At 43.0% G+C, this 13,827-nt stretch overlaps 1 protein-coding gene across 7 annotated transcripts in view; it reads right to left on the bottom strand.

Annotated features, from left to right (window-relative positions):
- Positions 1-13,827, bottom strand: part of fgfr3 (fibroblast growth factor receptor 3) — a 301,397-nt gene that overhangs the window by 91,290 nt on the left and 196,280 nt on the right. For all 7 annotated transcript variants that reach the window (XM_082955832.1, XM_045723813.2, XM_045723812.2 and 4 more), the window contains one exon: positions 11,893-12,071. In XM_082955832.1, coding sequence (XP_082811958.1) covers positions 11,893-12,071 — 179 coding nt within the window. The remainder of the gene's footprint in view (positions 1-11,892; positions 12,072-13,827) is intronic.

The following is a 13,827-nucleotide window of genomic DNA, read 5'->3' as shown; positions in this document are numbered from 1 at the left end:
GTGTTATAGAGACGGTAGTGGTAGTGGAAAAGAGACAGTAGTGGTAGTGGTATAGAGACAGTAGTGGTAGTGGTATAGAGACAGTAGCGGCAGTGGTAGTGTTATAGAGATAGTAGTGGTAGTGGTGTAGAGACAGTAGTGGTAGTGGTAGTGGAAGTGGTATAGAGACAGTAGTGGTAGTGGTAGTGTTATAGAGACAGTAGTGGTAGTGGTATAGAGACAGTAGTGGTATAGAGACAGTAGTGGTAGTGGTAGTGGTATAGAGACAGTAGTGGTAGTGGTATAGAGACAGTAGTGGTAGTGGTAGTGATATAGAGACAGTAGTGGTAGTGGTAAAGAGACAGTAGTGGTAGTGGTAGTGGTAGTGGTATAGAGACAGTAGTGGTAGTGGTAGTGGTATAGAGACAGTAGTGGTAGTGGTATAGAGACAGCAGTGGTAGTGGTATAGAGACAGAAGTGGTAGTGGTATAGAGACAGTAGTGGTAGTGGTATAGAGACAGTAGAGGTAGTGATATAGAGACAGTAGTGGTAGTGGTAGTGATATAGAGACAGTAGTGGTAGTGGTATAGAGACAGTAGTGGTAGTGGTATAGAGACAGTAGTGGTAGTGGTATAGAGACAGTAGTGGAAGTGGTAGTGGTAGTGGTATAGAGACAGTAGTGGTAGTGGTAGTGGTATAGAGACAGTAGTGGTAGTGGTATAGAGACAGCAGTGGTAGTGGTATAGAGACAGAAGTGGTAGTGGTATAGAGACAGTAGTGGTAGTGGTATAGAGACAGTAGAGGTAGTGATATAGAGACAGTAGTGGTAGTGGTAGTGATATAGAGACAGTAGTGGTAGTGGTATAGAGACAGTAGTGGTAGTGGTATAGAGACAGTAGTGGTAGTGGTAGTGGTATAGAGACAGTAGTGGTAGTGGTGGTGGTATAGAGAGAGTAGCGGTAGTGGTAGTGGTATAGAGACAGTAGTGGTAGTGGTAGTGTTATAGAGACAGTAGTGGTAGTGGTATAGAGACAGTAGTAGTCTGGTAGTGGTATAGAGACAGTAGTGTCAGTGGTAGTGGTATAGAGACAGTAGTGGTAGTGGTATAGAGACAGTAGTGGTAGTGGTAGTGATATAGAGACAGTAGTGGTAGTGGTAAAGAGACAGTAGTGGTAGTGGTAGTGGTATAGAGACAGTAGTGGTAGTGGTAGTGGTATAGAGATAGTAGTGGTAGTGGTAGTGGTATAGAGACAGTAGTGGTAGTGGTAGTGGTATAGAGACAGTAGTGGTAGTGGTATAGAGACAGTAGTGGTAGTGGTAGTGGTATAGAGACAGTAGTGGTAGTGGTGTAGAGACAGTAGTGGTAGTGGTATAGAGACAGTAGTGGTAGTGGTATAGAGACAGAAGTGGTAGTGGTATAGAGACAGTAGTGGTAGTGGTATAGAGACAGTAGTGGTAGTGGTAGTGATATAGAGACAGTAGTGGTAGTGGTAAAGAGACAGTAGTGGTAGTGGTAGTGGTATAGAGACAGTAGTGGTAGTGGTAGTGGTATAGAGACAGTAGTGGTAGTGGTAGTGGTATAGAGACAGTAGTGGTAGTGGTATAGAGACAGTAGTGGTAGTGGTATAGAGACAGAAGTGGTAGTGGTATAGAGACAGTAGTGGTAGTGGTATAGAGACAGTAGAGGTAGTGATATAGAGACAGTAGTGGTAGTGGTAGTGATATAGAGACAGTAGTGGTAGTGGTATAGAGACAGTAGTGGTAGTGGTATAGAGACAGTAGTGGTAGTGGTAGTGGTATAGAGACAGTAGTGGTAGTGGTGGTGGTATAGAGAGAGTAGCGGTCGTGGTAGTGGTATAGAGACAGTAGTGGTAGTGGTAGTGTTATAGAGACAGTAGTGGTAGTGGTATAGAGACAGTAGTAGTCTGGTAGTGGTATAGAGACAGTAGTGTTAGTGGTAGTGGTATAGAGACAGTAGTGGTAGTGGTATAGAGACAGTAGTGGTAGTGGTAGTGATATAGAGACAGTAGTGGTAGTGGTAAAGAGACAGTAGTGGTAGTGGTAGTGGTATAGAGACAGTAGTGGTAGTGGTAGTGGTATAGAGATAGTAGTGGTAGTGGTAGTGGTATAGAGACAGTAGTGGTAGTGGTATAGAGACAGTAGTGGTAGTGGTATAGAGACAGTAGTGGTAGTGGTAGTGGTATAGAGACAGTAGTGGTAGTGGTGTAGAGACAGTAGTGGTAGTGGTATAGAGACAGTAGTGGTAGTGGTATAGAGACAGTAGTGGTAGTGGTATAGAGACAGTAGTGGTAGTGGTATAGAGACAGTAGTGGTAGTGGTATAGAGACAGTAGTGGTAGTGGTATAGAGACAGAAGTGGTAGTGGTATAGAGACAGTAGTGGTAATGGTATAAAGACAGTAGTGGTAGTGGTATAGAGAAAGTAGTGGTAGTGGTATAGAGACAGAAGTGGTAGTGGTATAGAGACAGTAGTGGTAGTGGTATAGAGACAGTAGAGGTAGTGATATAGAGACAGTAGTGGTAGTGGTAGTGATATAGAGACAGTAGTGGTAGTGGTATAGAGACAGTAGTGGTAGTGGTATAGAGACAGTAGTGGTAGTGGTAGTGGTATAGAGACAGTAGCGGCAGTGGTAGTGTTATAGAGACAGTAGTGGTAGTGGTATAGAGACAGTAGTGGTAGTGGTATAGAGACAGTAGTGGTAGTGGTAGTGGTATAGAGACAGTAGCGGTAGTGGTAGTGGTATAGAGACAGTAGTGGTAGTGGTAGTGGTATAGAGACAGTAGTGTTAGTGGTATAGAGACAGTAGTAGTCTGGTAGTGGTATAGAGACAGTAGTGGTAGTGGTAGTGGTATAGAGAAAGTAGTGGTAGTGGTATAGAGACAGAAGTGGTAGTGGTATAGAGACAGTAGTGGTAGTGGTATAGAGACAGTAGAGGTAGTGATATAGAGACAGTAGTGGTAGTGGTAGTGATATAGAGACAGTAGTGGTAGTGGTATAGAGACAGTAGTGGTAGTGGTAGTGGTATAGAGACAGTAGCGGCAGTGGTAGTGTTATAGAGACAGTAGTGGTAGTGGTATAGAGACAGTAGTGGTAGTGGTATAGAGACAGTAGTGGTAGTGGTAGTGGTATAGAGACGGTAGCGGTAGTGGTAGTGGTATAGAGACAGTAGTGGTAGTGGTAGTGGTATAGAGACAGTAGTGTTAGTGGTATAGAGACAGTAGTAGTCTGGTAGTGGTATAGAGACAGTAGTGGTAGTGGTAGTGGTATAGAGACAGTAGTGGTAGTGGTAGTGGTATAGAGACAGTAGTGGTAGTGGTAGTGGTATAGAGACAGTAGTGGTAGTGGTATAGAGACAGTAGTGGTAGTGATATAGAGACAGTAGTGGTAGTGGTAAAGATACAGTAGTGGTAGTGGTATAGAGACAGTAATGGTAGTGGTATAGAGACAGTAGTGGTAGTGGTAGTGGTATAGAGACAGTAGTGGTAGTGGTAGTGGTATAGAGACAGTAGTGGTAGTGGTATAGAGACAGTAGTGGTAGTGGTATAGAGACAGTAGTGGTAGTGGTATAGAGACAGTAGTGGTAGTGGTAGTGATATAGAGACAGTAGTGGTAGTGGTAAAGAGACAGTAGTGGTAGTGGTATAGAGACAGTAGTGGTAGTGGTAGTGGTATAGAGACAGTAGTGGTAGTGGTAGTGGTATAGAGACAGTAGTGGTAGTGGTATAGAGACAGTAGTGGTAGTGGTAGTGATATAGAGACAGTAGTGGTAGTGGTAAAGATACAGTAGTGGTAGTGGTATAGAGACAGTAATGGTAGTGGTATAGAGACAGTAGTGGTAGTGGTAGTGGTATAGAGACAGTAGTGGTAGTGGTAGTGGTATAGAGACAGTAGTGGTAGTGGTATAGAGACAGTAGTGGTAGTGGTATAGAGACAGTAGTGGTAGTGGTATAGAGACAGTAGTGGTAGTGGTATAGAGACAGTAGTGGTAGTGGTAGTGGTATAGAGACAGTAGCGGTAGTGGTAGTGGTATAGAGACAGTAGTGGTAGTGGTAGTGGTATAGAGACAGTAGTGTTAGTGGTATAGAGACAGTAGTAGTCTGGTAGTGGTATAGAGACAGTAGTGGTAGTGGTAGTGGTATAGAGAAAGTAGTGGTAGTGGTATAGAGACAGAAGTGGTAGTGGTATAGAGACAGTAGTGGTAGTGGTATAGAGACAGTAGAGGTAGTGATATAGAGACAGTAGTGGTAGTGGTAGTGATATAGAGAGAGTAGTGGTAGTGGTATAGAGACAGTAGTGGTAGTGGTAGTGGTATAGAGACAGTAGCGGCAGTGGTAGTGTTATAGAGACAGTAGTGGTAGTGGTATAGAGACAGTAGTGGTAGTGGTATAGAGACAGTAGTGGTAGTGGTAGTGGTATAGAGACAGTAGCGGTAGTGGTAGTGGTATAGAGACAGTAGTGGTAGTGGTAGTGGTATAGAGACAGTAGTGTTAGTGGTATAGAGACAGTAGTAGTCTGGTAGTGGTATAGAGACAGTAGTGGTAGTGGTAGTGGTATAGAGACAGTAGTGGTAGTGGTAGTGGTATAGAGACAGTAGTGGTAGTGGTAGTGGTATAGAGACAGTAGTGGTAGTGGTATAGAGACAGTAGTGGTAGTGGTAGTGATATAGAGACAGTAGTGGTAGTGGTAAAGATACAGTAGTGGTAGTGGTATAGAGACAGTAATGGTAGTGGTATAGAGACAGTAGTGGTAGTGGTAGTGGTATAGAGACAGTAGTGGTAGTGGTAGTGGTATAGAGACAGTAGTGGTAGTGGTATAGAGACAGTAGTGGTAGTGGTATAGAGACAGTAGTGGTAGTGGTATAGAGACAGTAGTGGTAGTGGTATAGAGACAGTAGTGGTAGTGGTAGTGATATAGAGACAGTAGTGGTAGTGGTAAAGAGACAGTAGTGGTAGTGGTAGTGGTATAGAGACAGTAGTGGTAGTGGTAGTGGTATAGAGAGAGTAGTGGTAGTGGTAGTGGTATAGAGACAGTAGTGGTAGTGGTAGTGGTATAGAGACAGTAGTGGTAGTGGTATAGAGACAGAAGATGTAGTGGTATAGAGACAGTAGTGGTAGTGGTATAGAGACAGTAGTGGTAGTGGTATAGAGACAGTAGTGGTAGTGGTATAGAGACAGTAGTGGTAGTTGTATAGAGACAGAAGTGGTAGTGGTATAGAGACAGTAGTGGTAATGGTATAGAGACAGTAGTGGTAGTGGTATATAGAAAGTAGTGGTAGTGGTATAGAGACAGAAGTGGTAGTGGTATAGAGACAGTAGTGGTAGTGGTATAGAGACAGTAGTGGTAGTGGTAGTGGTATAGAGACAGTAGCGGCAGTGGTAGTGTTATAGAGACAGTAGTGGTAGTGGTATAGAGACAGTAGTGGTAGTGGTATAGAGACAGTAGTGGTAGTGGTATAGAGACAGTAGCGGAAGTGGTAGTGGTATAGAGACAGTAGTGGTAGTGGTAGTGGTATAGAGACAGTAGTGGTAGTGGTAGTGTTATAGAGACAGTAGTGGTAGTGGTATAGAGACAGTAGTAGTCTGGTAGTGGTATAGAGACAGTAGTGGTAGTGGTAGTGGTATAGAGACAGTAGTGGTAGTGGTATAGAGACAGTAGTGGTAGTGGTAGTGATATAGACACAGTAGTGGTAGTGTTAAAGAGACAGTAGTGGTAGTGGTATAGAGACGGTAGTGGTAGTGGTATAGAGACAGTAGTGGTAGTGGTAGTGGTATAGAGCCAGTAGTGGTAGTGGTATAGAGACAGTAGTGGTAGTGGTATAGAGACAGTAGTGGTAGTGGTATAGAGACAGTAGTGGTAGTGGTATAGAGACAGTAGTGGTAGTGGTAGTGGTATAGAGACATTAGTGGTAGTGGGATTGGTATAGAGACAGTAGTGGTCTGGTAGTGGTATAGAGACAGTAGTGGTAGTGGTAGTGGTATAGAGACAGTAGTGGTAGTGGTAGTGGTATAGAGACAGTAGTGGTAGTGGTAGTGTTATAGAGACAGTAGTGGTAGTGGTATAGAGACAGTAGTGGTAGTGGTATAGTGACAGTAGTGGTCTGGTAGTGGTATAGAGACAGTAGTGGTAGTGGTATAGAGACAGTAGTGGTAGTGGTATAGAGACAGTAGTGGTAATGGTAGTGGTATAGAGACAGTAGTGGTAGTGGGATTGGTATAGAGACAGTAGTGGTCTGGTAGTGGTATAGAGACAGTAGTGGTAGTGGTAGTGGTATAGAGACAGTAGTGGTAGTGGTATAGAGACAGTAGTGGTAGTGGTAGTGGTATAGAGACAGTAGTGGTAGTGGTAGTGGTATAGAGACAGTAGTGGTAGTGGTAGTGGTATAGAGACAGTAGTGGTAGTGGTATAGAGACAGTAGTGGTAGTGGTATAGAGACAGTAGTGGTCTGGTAGTGGTATAGAGACAGTAGTGGTAGTGGTATAGAGACAGTAGTGGTAGTGGTATAGAGACAGTAGTGGTCTGGTAGTGGTATAGAGACAGTAGTGGTAGTGGTATAGAGACAGTAGTGGTAGTTGTAGTGGTATAGAGACAGTAGTGGTAGTGGTAGTGGTATAGAGACAGTAGTGGTAGTAGTATAGAGACAGTAGTGGTAGTGGTATAGCGACAGTAGTGGTAATGGTAGTGGTATAGAGACAGTAGTGGTAATGGTATAGAGACAGTAGTGGTAGTGGTATTTGAATAGAGACAGAAGTGGTAGTGGAATAGAGACAGTAGTGGTAGTGGTATAGAGACAGTAGTGGTAGTGGTAGTGGTATAGAGACAGTAGTGGTAGTGGTAGTGGTATAGAGACAGTAGTGGTAGTGGTATAGCGACAGTAGTGGTAATGGTAGTGGTATAGAGACAGTAGTGGTAGTCGTAGTGGTATAGAGACAGTAGTGGTAGTGGTATAGAGACAGTAGTGGTAGTGGTAGTGGTATAGAGACAGTAGTGGTAGTGGTATAGAGACAGTAGTGGTAGTGGTATAGAGACAGTAGTGGTAGTGGTATAGAGACAGTAGTGGTAGTGGTATAGAGACAGTAGTGGTAGTGGTAGTGGTATAGAGACAGTAGTGGTAGTGGTATAGAGACAGTAGTGGTAGTGGTAGTGGTATAGAGACAGTAGTGGTAGTGGTATAGAGACAGTAGTGGTAGTGGTAGTGGTATAGAGACAGTAGTGGTAGTGGTATAGAGACAGTAGTGGTAGTGGTAGTGGTATAGAGACAGTAGTGGTAGTGGTAGTGGTATAGAGACAGTAGTGGTAGTGGTATAGAGACAGTAGTGGTAATGGTAGTGGTATAGAGACAGTAGTGGTAGTGGTAGTGGTATAGAGACAGTAGTGGTAGTGGTATAGAGACAGTAGTGGTAGTGGTATAGAGACAGTAGTGGTAGTGGTAGTGGTATAGAGACAGTAGTGGTAGTGGTATAGAGACAGTAGTGGTCTGGTAGTGGTATAGAGACAGTAGTGGTCTGGTAGTGGTATAGAGACAGTAGTGGTAGTGGTATAGAGACAGTAGTGGTATAGAGACAGTAGTGGTAGTGGCAGTGGAATAGAGACAGTAGTGGTAGTGGTAGTGGTATAGAGACAGTAGTGGTAGTGGTAGTGGTATAGAGATAGTAGTGGTCTGGTAGTGGTATAGAGACAGTAGTGGTAGTGGTATAGAGACAGTAGTGGTAGTGGTAGTGGTATAGAGACAGTAGTGGTAGTGGTATAGAGACAGTAGTGGTAGTGGTATAGAGACAGTAGTGGTAGTGGTAGTGGTATAGAGACAGTAGTGGTAGTGGTATAGAGACAGTAGTGGTCTGGTAGTGGTATAGAGACAGTAGTGGTCTGGTAGTGGTATAGAGACAGTAGTGGTAGTGGTATAGAGACAGTAGTGGTATAGAGACAGTAGTGGTAGTGGTAGTGGAATAGAGACAGTAGTGGTAGTGGTAGTGGTAGTGGTATAGAGCCAGTAGTGGTAGTGGTAGTGGTATAGAGATAGTAGTGGTCTGGTAGTGGTATAGAGACAGTATTGGTAGTGGTATAGAGACAGTAGTGGTAGTGGTAGTGGTATAGAGACAGTAGTGGTAGTGGTATAGAGACAGTAGTGGTAGTGGTATAGAGACAGTAGTGGTAGTGGTATAGAGACAGTAGTGGTAGTGGTATAGAGACAGTAGTGGTAGTGGTAGTGGTATAGAGACAGTAGTGGTAGTGGGATTGGTATAGAGACAGTAGTGGTCTGGTAGTGGTATAGAGACAGTAGTGGTAGTGGTATAGAGACAGTAGTGGTAGTGGTATAGAGACAGTAGTGGTCTGGTAGTGGTATAGAGACAGTAGTGGTAGTGGTAGTGTTATAGAGACAGTAGTGGTAGTGGTATAGAGACAGTAGTGGTAGTGGTATAGAGACAGTAGTGGTCTGGTAGTGGTATAGAGACAGTAGTGGTAGTGGTATAGAGACAGTAGTGGTAATGGTAGTGGTATAGAGACAGTAGTGGTAGTGGGATTGGTATAGAGACAGTAGTGGTCTGGTAGTGGTATAGAGACAGTAGTGGTAGTGGTAGTGGTATAGAGACAGTAGTGGTAGTGGTAGTGGTATAGAGACAGTAGTGGTAGTGGTATAGAGACAGTAGTGGTAGTGGTAGTGGTATAGAGACAGTAGTGGTAGTGGTAGTGGTATAGAGACAGTAGTGGTAGTGGTAGTGGTATAGAGACAGTAGTGGTAGTGGTAGTGGTATAGAGACAGTAGTGGTAGTGGTAGTGGTATAGAGACAGTAGTGGTAGTGGTATAGAGACAGTAGTGGTAGTGGTATAGAGACAGTAGTGGTAGTGGTAGTGGTATAGAGACAGTATTGGTAGTGGTAGTGGGATAGAGACAGTAGTGGTAGTGGTAGTGGTATAGAGACAGAAGTGGTAGTGGTATAGAGACAGTAGTGGTCTGGTAGTGGTATAGAGACAGTAGTGGTAGTGGTATAGAGACAGTAGTGGTAGTGGTATAGAGACAGTAGTGGTAGTGGTAGTGGTATAGAGACAGTAGTGGTCTGGTAGTGATATAGAGACAGTAGTGGTAGTGATATAGAGACAGTAGTGGTAGTGGTATAGAGACAGTAGTAGTCTGGTAGTGGTATAGAGACAGTAGTGGTAGTGGTAGTGGTATAGAGACAGTCGTGGTCTGGTAGTGGTATAGAGACAGTAGTGTACTACGGCTAAGGGCGTTCAACATCCCAAGCTTGTTTATCATTATGTAAATATAACATGATTCCACTATTTGTATCAGTTTGAATCTCTTTGAATGGGGGAAGTTTATTATGAAGGCAAACGGCAAATTCCACTATTGTGCCTAATCCGTATTTTGTCTTGCTTCACACAGGTGTTCATGGCAGAGGTGTTGACAAATATCCAAGACATGGCTTAGTTGTTAGTTTGGCACTGTTGATCAGCACACATGATGATTAAAATGTCAAGAAGGCAGGAGAAGAAGTTTACTGGAATGTATTGTAAATGTTCAACTGTTGAGTTTCTCTGATGCTAGCAAGCATGCATTAGCACACTGCAGTCAGTGCCAACAGAGGCACTGTTAAAGTTAGCCAGCAAAACATTTTCTTAGCAGTTTGAGCTGTGTCCTGTAAACATTGAAATGTGACTAGCTAGCTAATGGCTGAAGTTCTTTCTGTAACAAACCATCCATAAACAAATATAGCTATCTACCTTTCTTTGCCTGTTAATTAGATAGCTCGTTACAGTAGCTTTCAGCTAGCTAGCTACAGTGGCTAGCTGCTGGACTTAGTACAATCAAACTAACATTAGTTAACATTATTTAGCTAGCTACCTAGCTAATTAAAGTATCTGTTTGCATTTATTGATTAGCCTTAGCTTGAATACCACCATAAAGCTAGCTATATACAGTAACCCAGGTTTGTTCACATACACTTCTTCTAACTGGCAGCATGGTGCAAGCAGCTGTGTTGTTGCCAAGCAACCGACCCAGGGTTTAGAACTCAGCAAAAAATATGTTAGCACATCGTTGGTTCTTAACGGACAGAAATTAGCACGTGAGAGCGATAAATTATACATTTGATAAAAACTGTTGCACCTAGAAATGTAGTAAATCTGACATTTTTTTATCCAATTGTCACTTTGTGGATGCTGTAGTCTTGTTTTAATCTGACGTTTAGAATTTGACCTAGGAAGGCGCAAGAAATACTCTTAAAAATCAATTGCTAATGACACTGTTAAAATATCCGGTATGTGGCTCTCGATAACGGCCGGACGGCTCATGACGAGAGGCAGGAATTGTTTATTTATTCATTTTCGTTTTTATTTAACTAGTCAAGTCAGTTAAGAACAAATTCTTATTTTCAATGACGGCCTAGGAACAGTAGGTTAACTGCCTTGTTCAGGGGCAGAACGACAGATTGGGGATTCGATCTTGCAACCTTTCGGTTACAAGTCCAACACTCTAAATACTAGGCTACCTGCCGCCCCGGCAGGAGGAGATTGGAGGATGTGAAATCTACCACACCCCCTTTTGAATCAGCTTTGTTTTGTCAGAGGAGAAAAACATGCCCACATTCAAACCGGCCAAACCTTCCCCTAACCCGGACGATGCTGGGCCAACTGTGCAACGCCCTATAGGACTCCCTGTCCTGGCCGGTTGTGACACAGCCTGAGTGTCACGTCCTGACCAGTAAAGGGGGTTATTTGTTATTGTAGTTTGGTCAGGGCGTGGCAGGGGGTGTTTGTATTATGTGTTTTGGGGTTTTTGGTTCATGTTCTATGTTAGTATATTTCTATGTTTATTCTAGTGTGTCTATTTCTATGTTGAAGTTTCTTGGGTTGACCTTCAATTGGAGGCAGCTGTTCCTCGTTGCCTCTAATTGAAGGTCCTATTTAGTAGGGGTGTTTTTTCCAGTGTTTTGTGGGTGGTTGTTTCCTGTTTTGTGTATGTTGCACCTGACGGGACTGTTTTCGGTCGTTTGTTGTTTGTTTGATTTTTGAGCTAAATAAAAGTAATTATGAGCACGTCACACGCCGCGTCTCGGTCCCCATTAGACGACCCACGTTACACTGGGACCAAACCCCAGGCTTTATTGACGCCGCGACACTGCGTTGCAGTGCCTTTATCTGGAAATATCTGGCACATCTAATTGAATTGGTTTGATCACTTTACACATTTCTTTTGGGAACCTCTCCCGTAAATGGCACATGAGTGGAGAAATACAGCCTCATTTCATGAGTGGAGAAGGACCGTCTCATTTCATGAGTAGAGAAGGACCGTCTCATTTCATGAGTGGAGAAGGACCGTCTCATTTCATGAGTAGAGAACGACCGTCTCATTTCATGAGTAGAGAAGGACCGTCTCATTTCATGAGTAGAGAAGGACCGTCTCATTTCAAGAGTGGAGAAGGACAGTCTCATTTCATGAGTGGAGAAGGACAGTCTCATTTCATGAGTGGAGAAGCCCCGTCTCATTTCATGAGTAGAGAAGTACCGTCTCATTTCATGAGTAGAGAAGGACCGTCTCATTTCATGATTGGAGAAGGAAGGTCTCATTTCATGAGTAGAGAAGGACCGTCTCATTTCATGAGTAGAGAAGGACCGTCTCATTTCATGAGTGAGAAACCCCGTCTCATTTCATGAGTAGAGAAGGACAGTCTCATTTCAAGCAAGAGCATTTCCATCCACATTCAATATGCTCACCAGCTCTCCTGGATGAACTTTGACCTTTTTCAAAAAGAGGAGAGCGAGGACGGAGGAGAGAGGATGCAGGCGGTGAGCAAATGTAATTTATAAAAGGCCAGTGTCTGGTACAGTAACATAGGTAGAGAGGAATGTAAAAGGTTTACAGGTTTGTTGGAAATCTTGTATCTACTTTCTGTTACCTGTCTCTTTAAGGGGAACTTGGAGAGTTTCTGTACGGGTGGGGAGGGCAGGGTCTTCTGGGTAGACATCCTCATACGACACAGGATGATGATGACGACGGCCAGGATGAAGAGCACGCAGCCCGTCACGTAGATCAGGATGTCAGCATAGTCATCCTCCTTGTCACCATCGTGCAGCGCTGGGAGAGGTCAGGGGATAAAGGTCAGGGGTTAGAGGTTACAGAGTTAAAAGTTGGTCTACAGTCACAACCACAACTACACTACAAACATTGCAGACGGGTCCCAGATCTGCTTGTGCTATCATTTCAACAGTTTATCCCTCATTATCAAGATTGGCATGACAATGTGTGATAAGGAGTTGGAAACTTGGCAAAAGAGCAGAAACAGACCAGCATCCAGGCTCCGGAATAGGAATCACAAACATTGTGTTTAAATGTGTTGATTAATACCCTACTGTCTTTGCTCAGTTTAGTCACAACCAAAACTACAGAAAAATTTTGTCTAAACAAAAATATGCAATGATCCTAATTAACTAAACTAACCATTCTAAACATGTCTTTACTAAGTTGCACAATTAAACTAGAATAATAGTGGCTCAGGTTTGAACGTAACGACCCTGATAAGGAGCAGCGTGGGAAAAAGGTCACTTTACCGTACAGGAACTTCAGGAACTGAAAGCTTTTAAAATGAGCTCTCTAACCCTAAACCCTTCTACTGTTCCTATTCCACTAACCCTTCTACTGTTACTATTCCACTAACCCTAAACCCTTCTACTGTTCCTATTCCACTAACCCTTCTACTGTTACTATTCCACTAACCCTTCTACTGTTACTATTCCACTAACCCTAAACCCTTCTACTGTTACTATTCCACTAACCCTTCTACTGTTACTATTCCACTAACCCTCTACTGTTACTATTCCTCACCCTTCTACTGTTACTATTCCACTAACCCTAAACCCTTCAACTGTTACTATTCCACTAACCCTTCTACTGTTACTATTCCTCTAACCCTAAACCCTTCTACTGTTACTATTCCACTAACCCTTCTACTGTTACTATTCCACTAACCCTAAACCCTTCTACTGTTACTATTCCACTAACCCTTCTACTGTTACTATTCCTCTAACCCTTCTACTGTTACTATTCCTCTAACCCTTCTACTGTTACTATTCCACTAACCCTTCTACTGTTACTATTCCACTAACCCTAAACCCTTCTACTGTTACTATTCCACTAACCCTAAACCCTTCTACTGTTACTATTCCACTAACACTTCTACTGTTAATATTCCACTAACCCTAAACCCTTCAACTGTTACTATTCCTCTAACCCTTCTGCTGTTACTATTCCACTAACCCTTCTACTGTTACTATTCCACTAACACTTCTACTGTTAATATTCCACTAACCCTAAACCCTTCTACTGTTACTATTCCTCTAACCCTTCTACTGTTACTATTCCACTAACCCTTCTACTGTTACTATTCCACTAACCCTAAACCCTTCTACTGTTACTATTCCACTAACCCTAAACCCTTCTACTGTTACTATTCCTCTAACACTTCTACTGTTACTATTCCACTAACCCTAAACCCTTCTACTGTTCCTATTCCACTAACCCTTCTACTGTTACTATTCCACTAACCCTAAACCCTTCTACTGTTACTATTCCACTAACCCTAAACCCTTCTACTGTTACTATTCCTCTAACCCTTCTACTGTTACTATTCCACTAACCCTTCTACTGTTAATATTCCACTAACCCTTCTACTGTTACTATTCCACTAACCCTAAACCCTTCTACTGTTCCTATTCCACTAACCCTTCTACTGTTACTATTCCACTAACCCTAAACCCTTCTACTGTTCCTATTCCACTAACCCTAAACCCTTCTACTGTTACTATTCAACTAACCCTTCTACTGTTACTATTCC

The sequence above is a fragment of the Salmo salar genome, chromosome 09 (genome assembly GCF_965601325.2).
Source record: "Salmo salar chromosome 09, fSalSal1, whole genome shotgun sequence".
Classification (NCBI taxonomy): Eukaryota; Metazoa; Chordata; class Actinopteri; order Salmoniformes; family Salmonidae; genus Salmo; species Salmo salar.
Note: the sequence above shows the minus strand (reverse complement) of the source record. Positions and strands in the feature narration are given on the sequence as shown.